Source organism: Pieris brassicae, chromosome Z (assembly GCF_905147105.1).
Source record: "Pieris brassicae chromosome Z, ilPieBrab1.1, whole genome shotgun sequence".
NCBI lineage: Eukaryota > Metazoa > Arthropoda > Insecta > Lepidoptera > Pieridae > Pieris > Pieris brassicae.
In genome coordinates this window covers 5570566-5591889 of record NC_059680.1, presented here as the reverse complement: position 1 = coordinate 5591889, position 21324 = coordinate 5570566, and the positions used below count along the sequence as shown (strand labels likewise).

At 32.1% G+C, this 21324-nt stretch overlaps 2 protein-coding genes across 3 annotated transcripts; one reads left to right on the top strand and one right to left on the bottom strand.

Moving 5' to 3' along the window:
• The first annotated feature begins 523 nt into the window (after positions 1-523).
• Positions 524-14670, top strand: LOC123718891 (protein scabrous). Its single transcript, XM_045675854.1, has 6 exons — positions 524-748; positions 6889-7051; positions 7636-7803; positions 12089-12529; positions 12686-12886; positions 13100-14670. The coding sequence occupies exons 1-6, from the start codon at positions 582-584 to the stop codon at positions 13811-13813; spliced, it is 1854 nt and encodes a 617-aa protein (XP_045531810.1). The 5' UTR covers positions 524-581; the 3' UTR covers positions 13814-14670.
• LOC123718892 (trypsin beta-like) lies at positions 14637-21265 on the bottom strand. 2 transcript variants are annotated; one of them, XR_006755069.1, is made up of 8 exons: positions 21170-21265; positions 20854-20969; positions 19712-19852; positions 19245-19406; positions 18670-18760; positions 17762-17884; positions 17257-17453; positions 14637-16373 (listed from the first exon to the last, which is right to left on the bottom strand). XR_006755069.1 is itself a non-coding variant. In XM_045675855.1 (8 exons), the coding sequence occupies exons 1-8, from the start codon at positions 21240-21242 to the stop codon at positions 15977-15979; spliced, it is 1293 nt and encodes a 430-aa protein (XP_045531811.1). In that variant the 5' UTR covers positions 21243-21259; the 3' UTR covers positions 14637-15976. The 2 variants fall into 2 exon arrangements, 1 of the variants encoding a protein (XP_045531811.1); XM_045675855.1 differs by having other exon boundaries at positions 19712-19845; positions 21170-21259.
• Between the last annotated feature and the right edge of the window lie 59 nt (positions 21266-21324).

Sequence of the window (21324 nt, the reverse complement as noted above, 5' to 3'; positions counted from 1 at the left end):
GCCCACTAAGCTAAATTTGTTCTGTCTCTATTTGTTTAAACATTGAGTAATCAGCGTTTGTTATTTCTTCAATTTAATATTATTGATTGCTGTAAAACGAAATTCTACACATTCGTGTACAAATGCTAATAATGCTTTGAAGATGTTAATGCAAATTATATATAGCGGTTCTTCGATGCCACAAGTTTGTAGTAGTATTTATTATACACAGTACGTCACAGTTTATTTCCCTATTGCATATTTCTACGTGCATTCCTGATATATGGAGCTTAAGGTAACGTTATTCCCGTATAACATAAATATACATTTGCACATAATGCGGGCGACGCAATTGACGTATTTAAATAATAACGTCTCCGATACGAATCACAAGTCGAAGCGTCAATAAGGTTGTGATTGGTGCATATGAAGGCTTCGCCGCTTCAGGCTTCAACAACTGTTGAACGCATCTGCGCTTCAAACGCAGCCCCCAAGTGTATAATAAAGGCTGTGGTGGTGCCGCGGAGCATTCGTGTAGCGAGAGTGGCCCGAGGTGGACGTACGCCTCTGAATTAACCACCGCGCCGAAGTAACTTACCGCGATGAAGTGCTTGAACTTTTGTGTTGTTTTATTATGTTTATGGACTGCGAATGGAGCCGAACTCCAAATTAAAAAGGAGCTTCAGGCGATGGCTGAGCAGATTGAGATCCTGAAAACCATGCATTTGTCCGATGTCACCCGATTAAAACAAGAAATTGACGTATTGAAGTAAGTCCGACATTATTGAATTTTTATTTGTCACATGCGATTTACCAAATATATTTTATAATTTTATCAAGTGCTCCAGAAAATAGTTAAAGAATATTATAATTTTATCGTCAATTTGATTTTTTTTTTCATAAAACGATAAAAACTAATTTTTATTTGAACTTTATATAAAGTATAATGGAGTTTATATTTTGTTGTGTCATTGCGACGGCCAATTGCATCTGCGACTTCTTAAAGACATTTCTATATTCCAGTTTACATTTTTGATATTGATATGTATCATCAGTTATTCAAGCGCAACGTTTTGATTTGACATCTAAACGCTTAAAAGTTAGGAGAACTATTATATATCAGATCATTTGGCCTTTACTATAATTATTGTCTCTTTAAACTTCGTAGCTATCTATCTACTTTCCTTGCGTCGGAGTTTTTATTTCAGCTCTTTTATCACAAATCCACATATGTATACACTGATATTTTTTCACACGGAAGACTTACTAAAAATATGCCTTTACCTTTGGAAAACCATTCGACTAAATCTGTTTTAAAAATCTGTCCTAAAGTGATGTAACCCTGTTTGTTGAGGCCAAAGGTCTCCCTAAATTATTGGAAATCATAATTATTCATAATTTAGCAGTTATAAAAATTTCCAATTCAATACCGGCCGTACGGAACTTTGGTTCTTAGTAATTTGCATAATCTACATGCACTTTCAATTAAAAAACAACACCTGCTGGTTTTTAATCATTTATAGATTTTAACATTTTGTAATAAACATAGCAATATAGCACATACGAAGCGATGTCACCGTAACAATATTTATATTAAACACGCTAACTACTGCACCTGCGCTCATGATTAAATTTACTTGCAATGTCCAAGCATAGAGGCTTTTCTAATGAGTTTTTATTTCTTACTTTGAGAGGTATTTCATAAACTTACCTTACTTCTAATCTCATAACTTAACCTACGTTCAAAGAGCTAATTGTTTTATTTCATCTTGACTTGACTGAACGGTTAAAAATAACTATCGAATCGAAGCATAAAAAAAGTCCGCACATATAAATAATATATTTTATTATTCAATTTCATTTGTAGTAATAGTATTGAGACGGAGCTGGAAATACATTTTAATTAAACAGATTGCCAAAGCTGAAAGCATAATGTCAACCAAGCAAAAGCTTTTCCTTGTTTGTAAAATTTATATATCAATGGTGAATATTATTATTCAAACGTATGATATTATCCGACCATAACCAACCAACTTGATTAATTCTAATACTCTCACTGTTTTATTTATGCACACATTTTCCTTACTCATATAATGACTAGCTCATATATATTTTTTTAAAATCTATGTAACGCGATATTCTGGCTCTTTAGCTGTGTATAGAAATGGAGTCGAAATAAAAATAAAAGGGTAGGAAAAGTTTAAATATAAATGCTCTAGAGGGTTTTCCAAGTCATAGCAAGATGAAGTTGCACAAGGCGTGTCGTAATACAAAACTTTGTTAAGTGAAAGTGGTGTTTCGAGACTGGTGATAAGAGGCCCTCGTCGCGAACCAGGGCATTAGATCAGCGCGATATTCCTTAGCCCTCCTCTGGGAGTTACGGTGCTTTTGCGCCCTGGGAAATTTTTTAACAAATTCGAACTTTCTCCAATTTCACAAATGAAATTTTGTGTACGATTAATATCGTTAAGTAATAAGCCTCTGTTGGTGATGAATTGCAGGTCATTGAGTTACACAGCGATCATTTTCCAGCGCTGATCACAAACGTATATGTTCCATTGTGGAATTATAGGACACTAAACAACATCGCACCGAAATATGATAATATTTGTGGTTGTTTTGCTTATCTTATTATCTTTGATATTGTGGATACATAGCGGCATATACATATATAATATCAATGTACGCTCGCGCCTCGCACCAATACGCTATTAAGTCCGCTTTGAAATCGCGACGAGCGAATATCCTACCAATTTCCATTCATTCAATATTTATGTAGCTTATTTTAGTCCAATATTTGAAGCACTCGTTGCAGACATTTAAAAATAAGACAAAACTACTTTGAGAGATCTTATTGCTTCAAAAGGACGTTTTTATCAGAGCGACGTAGCAGAAATGTATTTGATTTCGAATATTTCGAAAAGACAGTGTAATATTAATAAGATGTTTATAACGGATGGTGAATTTAAAGGAAATATATTTTATATCGTTAGACTATTATTATATAGTTAGACTGCTAGTTTTATATTTACTTCAATTTCATAAATGTAAAATATCATTATTTCGGTAAAGATAAAAAAGACAAGAAATAATACTTAAAAGTGGTTATCGATAAACCTAGATTAACATTCTTGCCATTCATACGCCAGGTGTGCTTGCTCCTATCAGTTCTCTTTTTATTTAGTTGTGTTATTCTCAGTTTAATGGCACCGACGTTTAAAATAAATAAAATCGTTTTGTAGATGTAGGCTTTATTTGTTTGAAGCGTAAAATAGATTTTAGTATAGAAGAAATTAAATATTTTTCCTTTTAAGTTAACTATTTATGTTAACCCATCGACTTTTTAACCTTTCTTTCTTATTACAATGTCAAAAACGTCAATCTAATAGGATTTGTCCTTGTCCTTATATTAAAAAATTGATTCAGTGCTAGGTCATCACCGCTTACATGCGAATTGTCTATAAATTGTCCATTCAATAAAACCGGTGACGGTCGGGACGTATTTTGTAAAATACTCCCAAAAAACTCCTCGCTGGGGGGAACATCTGGCTGTAATGGGATGTTTATTTATATCCCTAGAGGAAGTAATATTATGCTATGAACACACATCCGGTCGGCGGCGTGTGCGCGGAAAAGACTCTTTTTTTGGTGTTAAAAAATAATTGTATATATGATATTACATTGACGAGAATAAGATCCTTAGAATAGAGTGTAAGTATCAGAGTAGAATAAAAATATAAGAAATGGTATGAAATGATCAATACTTCGTAAACTAGTTATCATATGAAGAATTAGATATTATTAAAACAACTGAATTTCGAAATTATGCAGCCGCCATTTTACCAGACCCTTAAATTTAAGTTTTTATCATTCAACGGTCAGAAGAGCCCAATTAAAAAATTTCTAAACAAATTTCTAATAGAAACAGCAGGTGCAAAGTTCTATCCAACATTTGGTTAGATTAGAATTTTTTGTTTCGCCACGTGGCAGCCACGGAACTTTCAACCTTATCATCTAACGATCTGATATATCAAATTTCGAAATGTAGAGCATGAATAAAGTTAAATTATTTATAAAAGGTAAGCTAGGGTTTGTTCCAAGCCATTTTCAACCTTATGTATACGTAGCATTGAATTTTTGTTTAGTTGACGTGAGCGTGATGTAAGGGTCAATTATTTTTTTCTAATGCCCTCATCTGCTGCATATGGTATTCACATCTGCTCTTACAAAATTCAAGGTGCTTAGGACTAAGTTTTTTCTACGATTTATTCAATCTTACGTTACATTAAACAACAAAACCACGCTTTAAGGCAATCTAGAAAGGTATAAAATATTTCTTACATTAGTACAATGCCTTAGCCAAAGAAAGCGGACTTGCGAAATTATTTGAATTTAAAATAAAACGCGATTAGACGCGGTTATTGCTGCACAGGTGATTTTTTCGTATAATCAAGTATTGTTTTTTTTTAAACATGTTCAAAGAGATAACTGTTCTATATTCTAAACGGGTCCGCTATGAAGTATCATTAATGAAATCGTAACTCTTTAAATAGCATAGCATAGCATAGCAAGCATTAATTCTATATTCTTTATTACAACTGTACCACATTTTCCATTATGCATTTTGTTTCAGTTTAATTTGAAATGACTATTGACATTTTCAGTGGATAGTGTGTTTGACAAGATCTGAAAGGCTTGCAAATAGCGTATTCACCGCGTGGCTGAATCCGAACTAATTTGAAACTAAAAGCTTAACGTGATATAACCTTAGTTCGGAACTAATCATTTTGTACCGTTTTATTAAAAAAACTATTACTGTAATGTAAAAAAAGAGATGTACCTTTTTTTAAACGTTTATAAATAGTTTCTAAATGGTTAAATATTTTTTTATTTGGTAATAAACAAGTTAGAGCCATAAATAGTAAAATTATTTACAAGACATTTACTATTTACGTACAATTTAAGGTATATGCATCAATCGAATTAAAAAGTTCAAATATACTTCATTTTCGGAATTGAGGCTCGGATTTTGATTAGATTAAAATGCTCGCGATAACATATCTTATTTATTTTACTTGGTTAATAGTAAAAAGAGTTGAAATATCCACAGATATCGCCTAATCGGTCAGTAATTCGTTGCATGAAAAAATAAAAAGTTTCGATAGAAATTTTAAAATAACAAAAGCAACTTAATTAAATACTCTTACAGGCGCATAAAATAATTGCGTTGCCCTGCCTCGAATTTATTTAATGAAAGGTCGGTTTAATTATCCCGAGTGCAAACTCGCAAATACTCAATATATTGTTTACGTTAAATTCGAACTTCAATCAACAAATATAAAACAAAAATTGTACAATAATAACGATTGATTAGTATTACGAAACATGAAAATATTTCTAAAACTTTAATTAGTTTTATTTTTATAACTAGTCCTAGCATAGATAAATTTGTACAAAAAGAGCACTTTAACAATTCTTACCTTAATGACCTCGATTTCTTCCTTTTATCACTTCCTTAATTAAAAGAGCTTTCGTGTTGTATTATCATTGATTTTGATCCTTATAACTATTTCTACCGTCCAAAATGGTCTGTTAATGTTTCGTCATGCGTTCAGGGAAATAATTATATACGATATTGATTAGCTGAGGTATTTAATAACAAATGCGTAACGGACTGTATTCTGTGCAAGGGTGCGCAGGAGACACGGTCTCGGAGAAGCGTTCTTGCATAACACTATATCCTGTTCCGTTAGGGTGGCTACATATGTATGTAATACATTCCTACATACATATGTTGGAATGTAATCGGAACTGCGGTATACTGTTATAATATTTCAAACTTACAAACTAATAAACTAGCTAAACGATCGAACCATGCTTGGAACGCTTGCTTAGTCCTTAACACATATGATGAAGGTTCGATTTCCAGTGAAATAATCGTTGTTTGTCAGATTTCAGAATTATGTCGATCGAATGTCTAATCACCAAACAACGTTTGCCCCAATGTGGTATTATGCCATATTATATTGAGAATTCCAGTCGTAATTTGAGAAATTATGCGACTCGTTGCAATTACCCCTCGTATGTGGTCAGGAACTAGTAAATTTAGGTGTACAGTATGCCCAAATAAAGTTTACTGTTGCAACAATATTTATAAAAATCATAATTTTACAATTAATAAGACATTCAATTAATAAAATAGTTTCGAATGAATCAACTTTTTTTCACAGACTGCATATACTTGGGTAATTCATACATACAGATATATATCACTTACGATGTACCCCTACAAGAACTTTGGGTATGTAAATATTAAAACTATCGAGTTCATTGGTGCATTACATGTTTTACTGAATACAAAGTTCAAAAGCCAGTTGCAATAAGGCGTACGTGACGGATAAAAGCGATTTACTTGGAAATTAAATTTTGTTGCACTGAACTGCATGATACGTGACTCGATGACCAGACCAGGGATGCCGTTTGATTGAATTACCTACATCTAGTTAACATCGTTTTCCATAGGTTCAAGTAAATTGAAGAAATTGTTTATGGTTAGGTAACTCTGTATCCGTATACGTTTCTGTACATAATGTGAAACTAAAGGCACGTATTAACTACTTTTAACTTGGAAGCTATAGAATAATAAGGCTTGTGATAAAAAGCGCAATATATTTTGAACTGTGAACTCGTTTCAAGTGAAGCTCATAAACGTTTTGAGGCTTTCAAGAAATTATAGTTTCAAATATTTGATTAAATTTACAAAATTTAGTTGTAAAAATATGTTATTATGGCAGACGTTTCTAATACCGAAAACCTTAGTAGATTTTACAGTTAGAGTTTAAGTGAGTAATTTGCTACATATACAATTCCTTCTATCTATAAGATTTTAATATTTTTTTTAATTCTCAGGCAAAACCAGGCAGCTCCGACCAACAACCAAGACCAAAATTCTCAAGTGACTTTGCAGTGGGCACAGACTTCTATGAACGAGCTTCGAATGGAGATGCATGAACTAAGCAACAGCATCAATAGTTCTACACTTCTTAGGCATCTTCATGTTATACGTAATGAGGTGAGGAAAATTGCTTTACCATTCAGAATCTTGCTTAATCATAAAAGTTAATCATCCATTTAATTTAAAGTACTCGTTTATCTCTTTTCATCATATCGAAAATACTTTTTGACGGAAAGAGACGAAAGCATGAGAAATTATCTTTTCGCTCGTATCATTTCTTTATATGTTCAGGCAAACGAACAGGAAGCTCACCTGATATTAAGTGATAACGCCGCCCATGAACACTCACATTGACAGAAGACTCGCAATTGCGTTGCTGGCCTTTATCATGAAAATTTAATTAAACTGTAAATTTATCCAAAAACAACGAGATATTTTCGAAACAGAAATTATTTGTTATTTTCAATTGTTTACACGTACGTACTTTATTGCCCTGAATATTCAGAATATAAAATGATTGTACAAAATATGTCCATGTCAACAATATGTGCATTCGATGGCAAACAAAGCGTCACTTTTTGAAATATTTTTTTTTATAATCAAGTGAATGTGTGATAGATATGTTTGGATTTACCATTTTAAAAATCTATACAAATACATGTTTTGTGAACTTTTGTATATTTTCATTACAATTTTCGCAGTTAAAACAAGCGCTGACTGAAACCACTGATTTAGTACAATTCACGCGAACCCAGGAGACTAGAATTGACAAGTTAGACAATGAAGTTGGTTTATTAAAACATGAAAACCAACAATTGAGGGCCATGGTCGCCCAACTAAGGGCTCACGTTGGAAAACTCTCAAAGGAGGTAAGAAAGGTTTCACATTAAATATACTCAAATAAAATTAAGATTATAATAACCTCTAACGCAAAACGATATAAACTACTATCGATCCTCCAATATTAAAATATTTATGAACTTAATAAACTCGAAGATTGCTCGGTATAAGAAATCCTTAAACATTAATTGTTTATAAGAGTTTTATTCCCACGTTTTTCTTTTCACGACAAAATCTGAGTACAAAAGCGTATTGCAGCACCATTCATGATAAATTTTCAACGGACGTATTTACAATCGGAGCCATTCAGGGAATTTAATTTCTTAGGTAAATGTAAATTGTGCATTAATATGGATGCAGTATTTTGATGTTTCACGTGATATACTTCGACGGTTATACGTCGTTGGAATATTGATGAAATTGATTTATTGTAGTAATAAGTTTACATCGTACCGGTGGGAAACAGGTGTTGGTAGTTTACGGTCTGTGACTGCGACCGTTGGCAACCGACCTCATGCCTTACGCAACTAATTACTATCTTCTATAAAAACCCCTGCCCCATCGACTACAATCAGAGGAGCAAGGCATATTTGAATGGTTTGATATATTATGAAAACATTGAGACACGATTCATGTGATAATTAAACGAATTATTATATAAAATATTAAGAATTCCAAAAACCGAAGTTGGGTTTCTGACGACAAAGAACGTATCATTATAATACAATTCAAAGGAACAAATAATGTAATAAATAAATGAATATTGCGTTAAATAAAATTTAGTTTTACATTTCTATAACAACACATTCCTTTGCTATAATTTTTACCTGCAACTGAAAGAGTTTTAAATGTCCTTAAGAATGATCACAAAAATGTTTTTATTAGTAATTGAGGCTATTGAGAAAAACATGCCATCAAAACGGTGCCTTGCGGTTCGCTAACACACGGAAGTTCCATTCAAAACCTTCACAAAAGCGGCATAAAACGACAAACAAACCAAATCCCGTGTACATTGAAGAGAATCTGCCAATAATTTGTATACGTTTCATGTTATTTTTTATCAAATAATTATTTTAAAACCTTTATACTTTATAACGTTTCTATTAGATTATTATATTCCCAGCAACGGTTTTAAGAAAAAAGTCCTTACTTTAGATAATGTTAAGACGAAATAGTTGAATTGATTTTTTAGTCTAACAATCTCAAATTGAATATAATTGGAATTATTGGTGGCATATTAAGTCCATGTAGTGGTTCTTTTTCGTGGAATGGTATTTTTTTCTTTATTTATTTGTTTCCATTGTTTAACTTTTCAACGCTGCGCTTCCGCAGTAGCGTCAAATAGCATGTACACCTTGCAAAATAAACTTTTACGTAATATCTGTGGGATACATGTATTTCGTTGTATCAGCAAAAAATGACCACCCGCCGAGAGAGACAATTTACACGAAAATCAATGCCTGGAACTAATGCATTTAAGTTCGCGATTCGATTTTAACGTCACACGAACCAGGCAAATTCCCACTAACCATATGCGTCGTGTTAAATATTTAAAAGCACCTGTTTACATTTTTTGACGACTTGTTACTACCGGGAGATTTTGATAATCGAAAATATTTAAAAATAGAAACGCGGTATTTTTTTGTCTGGATTCAAACCATATTATGTAACTAAATAGAATAACATTACTATTTTTTTTAATTGTTTCAATATTCTACTCAATTTATTATAATTTATGCACATGAGAATTTTCTTCGTCGTAATACTTAAAAGAAATTAGAGAGTATTTAAGAATATTTATCTTATGAGTCCATCAAGGCTTTTAGATTCTCTATAGTAAAAAAAATTAATACCAATTTTCAAACTTTAATTATATTGCGAAAGGGGTTTATGTAATTGATAGTAAGAATTATCATAAAAAGAAATCGCGCGTGTTCGTGGTTGGTCCCCGACGGCAGGTGTAAGATTACTGATTTTCTTCGAATATTTCTTCACAATTCACATACAGATACAGGTTTTGGATCGAATTAACAAATTATATTTTTTGTTTCAAAATTTATTATAGCTGTAAAGTTGAATTGTTAGGTCGCGTTTGTAACATTAAAATTTTAAGAAACTTGTTGAAAATATAAAACACGTAACATTTTTTATGAATAGTATACGTCATAGAATTTGTAACAAAAATAGGCAACAGCTGTAGGTAAACAACGTAAATGACCGTGCAGAACAGGTCCAGTTTCCGTAGTTCTCTTAAAAATAAGTTAAAACATATTCTCGAATGAATTCCCTATAATAAGAACGGATATAATCCCGACAAATCAGTCTGCCGATCTTTCTCTGGCTGATTATTGTGATTTAAATGCTAACGTAATTTGAATAAGAGAAATGCTACGTTTAATAGGTAAATGTTTCGTGAACGTCCTTTGCTTTAATTATTAACTACATTAATGGATTTAGTAAATATATCACATATACATAGCAGCAATACAATATATAATATTTAAATTTATAAAAAAATGTTTTGTTTTACTTTAGCATCCTTTTGGCCCAAGAAAATTTATATCAAGAAATTTCTTTATATATTTTATACTTTATTATAAGTTATTGATACTTATATAAGTTTTCACGTTAAAATACCGGCCATGATCTCGTTTTATTCTATGTTAATAAATTGTACTTCTATTAATTGAACGAAACATCTGCCCGTACAACACCACACTGCGTATCTCGAAATAGGGATCTATATCTCATTCTCTACAGATGCAAGATGAACCACCTGGTGACTTGTTGCGAGCACTTTTAAGGCCTACTTTAAACGGGTATAAACAATGAAACGTGTATAAAAAATAAGTCATGCTTAATGTGTTCAATGTCTGTTGAAAAATTATGTATTAAATATTTTAAAAAATATCTTTTTTTAACTATTGTAAAGGTAATAAACATTTTTAGGCATATTTATATAGTTGCATCAAATACACAGTCGGTATTATTCAAAATAAAAATAAAATATTTTTATTATGGAATATGTGATACAGATATAATTTATTCCAAGTCATTAAATTTATATCCATATTCCGTACATACATACCATACTCATCGGCAAAGAACACAGAGGGTGTAGGCCGAGAGAAAAAGTCGGCGTATAAAAAACTTTCGGTACTCCTCTAAAATAGGAAATCATCATACATAATGGCAAACAACACTTATTTTGAAACAAATATCGCAAATTAATTAGAAGTAGCCTGTGTATCACTAGTCCCAGTGCATTTTATCAAATAGATAATCGTTAACTTTATAGTAATCCTTTTTACATAGCTTTTATTTAATACATTTCATAAATTTATTAAAAGGCTGAGATAAAAGAGCCAGATTCAATCAGCAGTACACCAGTCTTTTATAAGTACAAAAGTATATTTCTGACTTACGTCAAGACATTTGTAGATTAAATTCCTTTGCAGCGTGGGTATTGAATTTAAAAAAAAAATCATTTTACACTTGGCTCGGAAATCATAACATTACTCTATGTTTTTTTTAATGGAATCACTCACATATTACACATTGCCTACCTGTATGAACAACGTTAATCCAAGTGATATTCATTTATAAATTTATAAGCGCATTGGAATGTGCATGTGCAATAAAGCATATAAGAGGTAAGAGTTAAGTGGTTTTATAAATTAAGCGTCGGTTCAGCAAGGTTATAGGTTTATAACCAGTTCGGCGGCTCTCTTAATTACAGTGAAGGATTTACAGCAGATGGCCATTTCACTTCGTACAATCTTTAACTATCACTCATACGATTGGCACAATTACAAAGTTTTTCAAGTCGACATTTGTTCATGTTTACCGTTATAACTATATATGGTCAAGGTAAAGTTCAGTATGTTATGACAAGAACTAGTTTTAAATGTCCAAAGATACGGCGTATAGTCTATTTCATCTCATACAGAACTTGCATAAAAATAAATTATTTTCTGTATTATCAAGTAATTTACATCATTAAGACTTAAAGTTATTAACGGGAATGTGGACGTTGCATGAGTGATAATATTATTATACATTATTTACAAGGTCGCAATGTGTGTAACAATACACACATTACTTAACGTTATTTTGTAAATTTTACTTATTTATCCGCCATATTAATAAAACTTTTATTCTTCATTATGTCTTTTAATAAGTAAGTAAGATTTACCTGTTTTAATAAGATAAATACAAAACACGCCGGCAAATCAGAGTTCATTAAATTGGTAGATAATTACTAATTAGTATTAAGTAAAGAGAACTGTCACTTATGCTACCCTTTTCTTACAGATTAAGGCTAAACAACTTGAAGAAATGGACAAGAGCAGCACTAACGAAGTTTTTGAGTCTTACCGCGGTCCAAGCAACCACAAACTCCGCCATAACAAAATGGTCCACACCCAAATTTCGCGATTGTCTCGGACCCAAGATCAGCTCGATTCATACCAACAGACCCTGCAGAATCAATTACTAGATGTTCAACGCCGACTCGATCGCTTAGAAGAACCCAATTGGAACCTCATCACGGCCAAACTGGAATTATACGATTTGGAATCAAAAGTATTCAAAGAGGATCTGAAAAATGTCTCACAGAAAATATCAGACTTCGATAAAGTGCACGCATCTTTACTTGAATTGCGAGAAGACGTCGAGAGCATCGAAAATAAAGTTGATAAGACAATACCAGAATTCAGAAAGGAAATATCAAAGTTGGACATCAGTTTTGCTCAGGTAAAAGGAAGTTTCGTGGAACCTTGCATGATTTATTTTCAGTCCGGCGACCTTTTGAATAGCCGAAGCCATATATCTGATTCGAAATTAGTTTTAGTTATACGACATTTTTTAGCTTTCAAAATCGAAGTTGAAAAACAAATTTCTTTGTTATAGTTGAACGCTGCAACATCCTACATCAAGGAGAACCAAGAGAACCTTAAACAGACTGTGAAGGCTATTGCTGTAAGCGTCAGTAACGTTATTGACCGTTCCGAGTTGGAGCGACTGGATATGAACAAACTGAACGAATCTATTGTAGATCTGAAAACTACGGCTAAACAGCACTTCTATCGCCTCAACGATCATATCCTCAAGGTATATTAGTAAATACAAAGCATTATGTGTATCTAATTTAAAATCAATAACTTAGAATAAATGTATTATATTTACATGAATTATGCTACAATTAATCCATAATAAAAATATATCTAATTAACACGAGTATACTAATAATTTTATAATCTTGATAAATTGTTTTCTGTATTGTCTCGTATTATATTCGTATATTAAAACTTCATTTTGTTACAGACCGAAGCTACGTATGTGGATTCCAACTACACGATCGTCTCTCTTCCTGAATTGATGGGGGAAGTGAAGGAACTGCAACCGGTGGAGCGTGAGTACGAAGATCTAGTTAAACAATTGCCAAAAGACTGCTCCAATGTATCTGGTACTCCCGGGATCTACCTTATTCACCCCGGTAAATCACCCGTAGAGACCTGGTGCAATAACCAAACTACTCTTCTTCAGCGACGTTACAACGGCACAATAGAGTTCAACAGGCAATTCTCTGAGTATGTACAGGGCTTCGGTGATGCCTCTTCGGAATTCTGGCTTGGACTTCAGTCAATGCACGAAATAACCGCCGACAACTGCTCTTCGATGAGAATTGACATGACTGACATCTACGGAAGCGTGTGGTACGCTCAGTATGACCATTTCTCCGTCGGCGATGCTGATTCAGGTTTCGTTCTTGAGGTGAGCGGTTTCAAAGGAAATGCCAGCGATGCTTTCGAATACCAGAACCACATGGAGTTCTCAACCATCGACCGTGACCGGGACATCTCCAACACTCACTGCGCTGCAAACTACGAAGGTGGATGGTGGTTCTCTCATTGCCAACACGTTAACATTAACGGAAAATATACGCTGGGTTTGACATGGTTCGACTCCGCCAGGAATGAATGGATTGCTGTAGCTACGAGCGAAATGCGTGTTTACCGCCGTCCAGGCTGCTTCTAAATAAATATATCTAATATATATCAAAGTTCCAAATGTTTCGCACATATTTAATTAATTGTGCTGTAGTGTTTAAATGTTGTATTATGATAATCATACCAAAGATAAGCTAGTAAGCAAGCTACTCTATGTCCTGAAGCTATTCTTGAAGAAACGTCTATACTTTTAAGCACCTGAGCTGAATTATCGCTTACTTCTTGAAAAAACTTCTAATTTCATCTCTGTCATCAATTCGTATATAACCAAATCATTCATGTGGCTACTGCTTATAATTAATGTAACACAGTAGATACTATAATTCTAAGTATTATTTCCAGTTATGAATTCACTTCATTTCTATGAAAAATGTATATGTAATCTTTAGTCAATTAAATTATGTTATATACTTTAAGTGATAATTATTAATTTTTAAGGTCTGAGCATAAAATGCATGTACTGATCATATATTGTATTATATAACTTTCCCCTAAAGTTTTTTTAGTTTGCTTCTGTATTGCCTACATTCCGTTAGTAACTTTTTGAATATTTTATTTAGGTAAGTATTATTTAATATTAGGTTTTATGTTAGACAACCTTGGCCACCGGTTGTGTACCTTAAATCTTTGCATTCTTATGTTATATGATTACTGAAAACGTACGTCCCAATAATATAATGATTTCGTGTGTAGGTTTAATCTTTTCTCCGTGAATATTTTTATGTTTAAAGTAATTATCAATTATATGTGAGACTACTTTAACTAGACTAGAATGTATTCTTGAAAAAAAATTCAGACATAGCATATTGTGTGTCGATTCCAGATGCAATTTAATCGTATAAGAATGTTGTAATGTAGAAAAGCTGTACCAATGGATTTAACCAAATAAAGTATCAACATAAAAGTATGTTTAATTTATCCATTAATTTATCAACAATGTACTAAACACCATTAAACACCATCATTTGTTAGACACGAGATTTCTACAACAAAGCATTCAATAGGTTTAGACGCTTGTGAGTATATTTAATAAAATTAATTCAAAATTTAAACAATTTGGATGTAAGGATCAGCTAAAACCCCATACATGGCCTTCTTAAGGCTTTAACGTCCTATATATGAATTCTGAACCCAAATAATAGTACTGTTTTTAAATACAACATTGTTCAATTTTATAAATGCATTATGTAAATACAGTTGCTTTATAAGTAAATTAAGTTGTTGTCAAGCTACCCTCGATATCGTCCTACTTTCCAAAATGATTCGCTGAAAAATTACAATTCAATAAAGACAACAGGTTTGAATTGTTTATTGAATAGATTTGCTTTAAATATTTATTTTAAATATAACTTGCTACGATTTCACGAAAAAATAAATAATATTTTTATCTTACATAACTTTATCGGACTATGCAATTACAGTTAATATAAAAAGGACTTTGTGACTTTATATTACGTGCTATTATTTAATAAAATATTTGCTAACAAAGGATTAAATGAATGCAGGCTCTCAATGAACGTCGCACATATAATAAGTATTGGCTTATTGAAAAGCTATCTGACCTCAATTATCGCCAAGTTGAATTAAATTTTTTTCCACCTTAAACACGATAATTGTTAATAAATACAGACTTATTTAATTTAGTGGCAGTAGCCTGGATCGCTGATTCGAGCAAAACATTTATACATATTTTGATTTAATAAAATGTATACTTCGGTAAACTCACATAACATGACCACGTAACATTTAAAAATATTTTAGTACTTCGATATCACTAAAAATCCATCATCAGGTCGGAAGTGATAACTAATGGTACGCAGAACTGCAATATTTTTAAATGATAGTTTATATAGTTTATTTTGTAAATTGATAGAAACGTCACAATTTTTTACGTCTAAAAACTAAATCCAAAACTTTAATAAGTATTTTAACAGTGACAAACAAAGTTTTAGGTTTTCGTCTTTTAGTTTGTACATTCAAGATTCACAAACTTTGACAATAACTGACCACCACTACAATGCTATAAATATGAAAATTTAAAATTATAATGATTGAAAGTTTGCTTGACACGATCGATACATATTTATATTAAAATCCTGGATTCGGACAGAGCACTAACAATTTACCGGCAACAAACCGAGTAGCAATTAACCTTTTCTAATAAAATCTCAATCCATAACATTTAATTCCATTAATTTTCGACGTCTGAATCGTAGTCATAATCTATATCATCGTAAAGGCTTTCATTGCTTAGAAAAGGTTCTGTCTTTAGGGGTTTATTGAGGAAAAAATGTATAGCCGGCATATCGTGTTTCACTTTCATTTCCTTATACATATCCTTTTTTTCTGATCGATATGTACCATTGTTTATGAAGTCTCTTACATCATATAGTCGTCCTTCTAATTTAGACAGTGTCGTATCAATGGATAGCGGTTGTAAATTTAAACGCGTTTCTGGCTTCATTATAAGTTTTTCTCTTGTCCTTTGAAGCCAAACTGATAGTTTATAGGATTTTGTTACCACGAATAATTCCTTAATGTGTTGATGGGTGATATTTTTTAAAATTTTAACGTTTGTAACAAACCACCTGAAAGAAATGTGAAGGGTAACGGTATTTGTTGAAGTTACGATCTTTTTTTGTGTTGTAATCACCTAATTGCTAAGTCGTTTAGAGAAGGCGTTTAATAAGTGTATTTAATTTATGTTAATAAACCTGTACTATTCCTGTTGTATAACCCAACAGAAGTTTAACGAATGACACAAAAGAACACGGGACAAGGAGTTAAAGAAGCTTTCTGACACTCTTGGATTCTTCAGAATGTTATACTATTTATGAGAAAATTATGTAAGTGTGGTGAAGTAAAGAAGTTAGTGTATTTACACATAAAATAATTCTGTGATACGTAAATTATTTTGACTCATTTGTAAAACACTTCGAAGCTACAAGAAGGTTTCAAGTGTAAAACTGATTTGCCTCCTCTCATCGCAGCAATTTGACACAAAGAGACGAATCAGTAACTTCAGTATAATTTGGCTGACCGCATGAAACTGACTCCTTTTGCAAAGGTACATACGTAGAATAACATGCCAAATATATTTTATCTGGTCTGTAAATCTAGCACTGAAACATTCACACTGTAATGTTTTAAAAAGAAATGTATAAACAAATGAATAATATAATTTAAATATAGAAAATCAAAATTAAATAGCGGTTAAAATAATTAAGGCGAATAAAAAAATAAGTGATTTAAAAATCGAATGGGCGTTGTTGCATTGTCAGCATATTTAAATCTTGTGCTACACAGCTTTGTTGTGATTCATACGTTTTATCAAATTCACATTTTATTAGGTTCAAAACTTGTAAATAAACATCATGTACATCATTGTTAAATCACTATTTAAATAACCAAGATTTCTTGTTCAATATACATCTTTCATCGTTCAATAAAAGTTTACGAAAATAATCTTACGAGAAATAATGCTGTATGTTGGTATAAATTAGTGGCAGGTCGTGTGCGTAGCCACAACCTAGTCCCCAAGACAGGAGGCCAACCAGTTTACCACGTAGTATCAGCGGTGCACCTGGCACCCCTAAACATGGTGCCACTGGTTTAACATCTCTTGAATATCCCACACATAACATTCCTCTATGGATGTGATTGTCATGCTGGAAGAAAATTATCCAGCAATCTTCTACAGGAGTTATTTGTGGTATAGAATGTCCGTAAGCTTACAAATGTATAATACAAAGTTATAAAAATCTTTTCTTTTTTTTATTTGTGTTTGTTATTGCCGTGTTAGGGCCTGGTGTAGACATATTTCTGCGTCCTAACTAAGTCCTAATTAGTTGACCAGCCTTCTGTGCATCCCGTGGTAATAACTATTATAATTTCATCATAGAAATGGAACTCGCCTCGGGTTCCATTATATACACGATATATCCTACTAAAATTTATTGAATAAGACAAAACTTACCTGTCTGTAAACGTCACAAGCATTATTTGGCGAACTTATTACAAAAGAGATAGACCGCAGCATTGGATCCATCAATTCCTCAGGAAAATAAACAGATGACCGTGGTAAACACAGATCTCGGCCCTAAATAAAAACCCAATTAAATATTACACTAACAAATAATATGCATTAACTTAAATAGTTCAATTGCTCGATTACTCTTTCTTATATAGTTGGGGCCGAATATACAAAATTTCATTGTCTAAGGAAGGAATTCGATGTTTGAAAAAGTGCCTTGGATGTGTAGGTGCATCAAGGACATATACATTGGGGTGCACCTGAGTGACGCATTTATCCTGGCTATTCTGTTCATATAAAGAATAACCAGCTATATATGTATGATCCAGTATCAATAGAGATAACTGCTGTGGTTGACTCGTCCTGGTAAACTTTATCGAGTTGATTGAAATTATTCCGGTGTTAATGCAATAGTTTTCATCACTCATAAATTGACTTTGTCCGATTGACTTAAGGTCCTTAATTAAATGGCTTCAATGTGTTTCACTCGCAAATGAATAAAGTTCATACCTCGTTATTTATATAAACTAAATATTTTAAATTAAAATCCCTTTTCTCTTAAAGCATTAAAATCTTGCTAACATACATGGACGGGAGACTGATGGTCATGCCCACCCCCGGAACTTGAGTTACCGATTTGAACCCGAACGTTACATCGTGTAAATTAACCAACTAACACTTAGTTTATTATTTAAATATTTTATAAGACAATTTAAAATTATATTTTTTTAATATAATCAATATTTTAATACATCTAACTTCAAAGCTTTCAGCATACTCAATCAATTAGAAAATACTTAAAGTTCCGCCTGTTACGGTTTTCATATGTTTGACTAGCTTAGCGTACATACCGTGAAATCACAACGGCCCCAACCTGTTACAAATGCTTGCCCGGTCAGAGTATCCATTGGAGGCATTAAAGCGATAGTCTTTGACGATGATCTGTCATGGAAAAAACATAATTCTATCCATAATTATTTTATTGAAACATTGTTTTTTCTATTAATTAATTGATGTTATAATGTAATTTATGGTATGGTACGGTATAAAATTATGTGATAATTCAAAATTAAATCGTTAATTATATAATTATATCTAACATACACTGTAAATGGCAAAATATGCAAACATAAACATATTGTACAATCTGCGTACCAACATATTCGTGCCTAAACTTATTATAATAAATGGAAAATTGTTCCGACCTTTCATGTTGTTTATAGCGAAGAAACTGTAGAATTTTAAATGAATATTAGTAATGCATAAAGAAAATTCAAACTAGCGAGGCTACTTTTCTACAATTAGGTATTAATAATCAAATATTTTAAAACGTAATCGATGCAAGGCCTTCCCATGTTGTGTATTAAAATTGGTCTTCTAATGAGGCTGAAATATTATATGACATACATAAATATGACAAACATACCTTATGACAATATCTTCGTAAAACCGCAAAATACATATATCCGCTTTTAAAGTGTAAGGGTCAAAGTTCTTGTGAATGAGGAGTAAGACAACTGTCAATAATGTGGTACCACGGTCTGAATAATTCTCTCCAACGACTACGTTTAGTTCATTTACGGGCACACTGCAAAGTTCGTAAGTATACGTTTATTACTAGCTTGTATACACTTTAACACAGTTTTAAAGTTGTGTCGATTTCGTTGCCCGTAAGTGTAACGATTACATAGATTTTATAAATAGCGATAGTCGTGTCTTACTTAAATTTTTGTATTAAAATCGCTCTATGATATTAACACGCGTATTCGCTAGTATGCAAATGCATTCTAAAAGATCAACCCACCGTTTCATATCCATGAAAATACAGTACAGTCGAACAATGTACCTTTGTAATCAAAAGTTTTTATCTTTGAAATCAAAATAAGTGTATACCGGTATAATGGGTGTGCCACAGTCACAACCAAATTTTTTGTTAGTAAGCAGCCAGTGAGATAATGAACATATTTCCTACGAATACTGACAATGTATGGATGCTCCCTGATTGTCACACGCGTGGCTCTGAATATCTGAAAACTAATCATGGATTTACTCTGTTTGTGAATCGAAAATATTGTTGAAAGCAAATGTTATTAATTATAAATATACGGGGCTGTTCGTGATTACTCAAATTATTTAATAAGAAAATTTGAAATAAGATATATTTTAAGATATCATTTCCATGTTATACTGCAATAGAGTATAATAATTATGTTATATTAGGTATTAATAGTGCTCTATGTATAAGACATCTAACGGCAGTGAGTTTTGTATAATAAGCCTAGTCGTTAGGCAATAATCAATCCTGGTCGTGCGTTCGAACCCCTCCTGTCCGTCAATGTATTTTTATAAACATATAATTTATATATTCTTACAGGGAAGAAACCAATCTAATCTTAAACCTAAAAATTCGGTGGCGTGTCAGGCAAATAATGGAATAATGTGTTGAAAGAAAAATTATCAAGGACACAGATATAGAAGCTTGAATACTAAAGATTGTAACGCAACTACTACTATGGTTTTTCTACAAAAACAATTTCATACTTATTGAACTACGTCCAATATTTATAAAGTTACCTGGTAAATAATTCTTTGTATTCAGGTAAATACAATCCATGAATAAACAATGGTTTCATTCCGCACGTACAGAAGCGGTAAACATATTACGTAAAACATCGATAACTCAGATTCAACATTAAAAAAAATGTTATGTTCCAGGAATGAGGAAAAGTATTGAGTTTTATCGTCAAATTTATTCCAACATAGACATAAAGTGGTTTTTCTGAGAACTATATATATATAGTTCGGTAATTCCAACGTCTTTTTCACAACTTATCCATTATATAATCTATATAACCTCACAGAAGTCAATAAAACTGCTCACAGAACATCAGAATGTTTTTGTTATAGTTATAGATTATAAAATTGCAATTATAAATTATTTTAAAGGTTAAAAAGAATATGCTGACTTTGTCTTTCTCATTGTTGCTCTTTATGGAAGTTCAAAGCCTTTAAGTAAAATACACTAAAATTCTCACCTTACGGTTTAGCAACGGTATGTCACCTAACATAGGATAGCCAGATTCAGCAAATAATGATTTGTATAAAGAGCTGTGTGATTTTGACTGTTGCAAGAATAGTCCCATCAGTATTACTAAAAAACTTCTTTGCTTTAGACAAGTACATTTAAATAAGATTTCTTTAAGGAATATATTTCTATATTTAATTATAAACCTCCGCGCTTTGTGGGCTTTTTAGCAATCGTGGTTAGCGAGAGACCGCGACGAAATTAAGACATATTAAATAATGTTTAAGATGTTTATTATAAAAGTAAATTAATGCTATTATACTTACTTAGAATTAGAATAAAATTCATTTTTATTTGACACAAACCAATCATGTCTTGAAATAATATTAAAATAAGCATGAATTCACATCTTACGTCTCGCCATCGTGCAAAATCTAGAAGGTCCCGATTAAGTCGGTGACGTAAATTAAACACTTTCTTA

Coding starts and splice junctions, on each gene's coding strand:
- LOC123718892 (XM_045675855.1), bottom strand. CDS start 21,242: ATGCTTATTTTAATATTATTTCAAGACATGATTGGTTTGTGTCAAATA. Junction 19,846..20,853: donor TACCGTTGCTAAACCGTAAG/GTGAGAATTTTA, acceptor ATTAGTTTTCAG/ATATTCAGAGCCACGCGTGT. Junction 18,761..19,244: donor TACGAAGATATTGTCATAAG/GTATGTTTGTCA, acceptor TTTCCATGACAG/ATCATCGTCAAAGACTATCG.
- LOC123718891 (XM_045675854.1), top strand. CDS start 582: ATGAAGTGCTTGAACTTTTGTGTTGTTTTATTATGTTTATGGACTGCG. Junction 12,530..12,685: donor TGGACATCAGTTTTGCTCAG/GTAAAAGGAAGT, acceptor TCTTTGTTATAG/TTGAACGCTGCAACATCCTA. Junction 12,887..13,099: donor TCAACGATCATATCCTCAAG/GTATATTAGTAA, acceptor ATTTTGTTACAG/ACCGAAGCTACGTATGTGGA.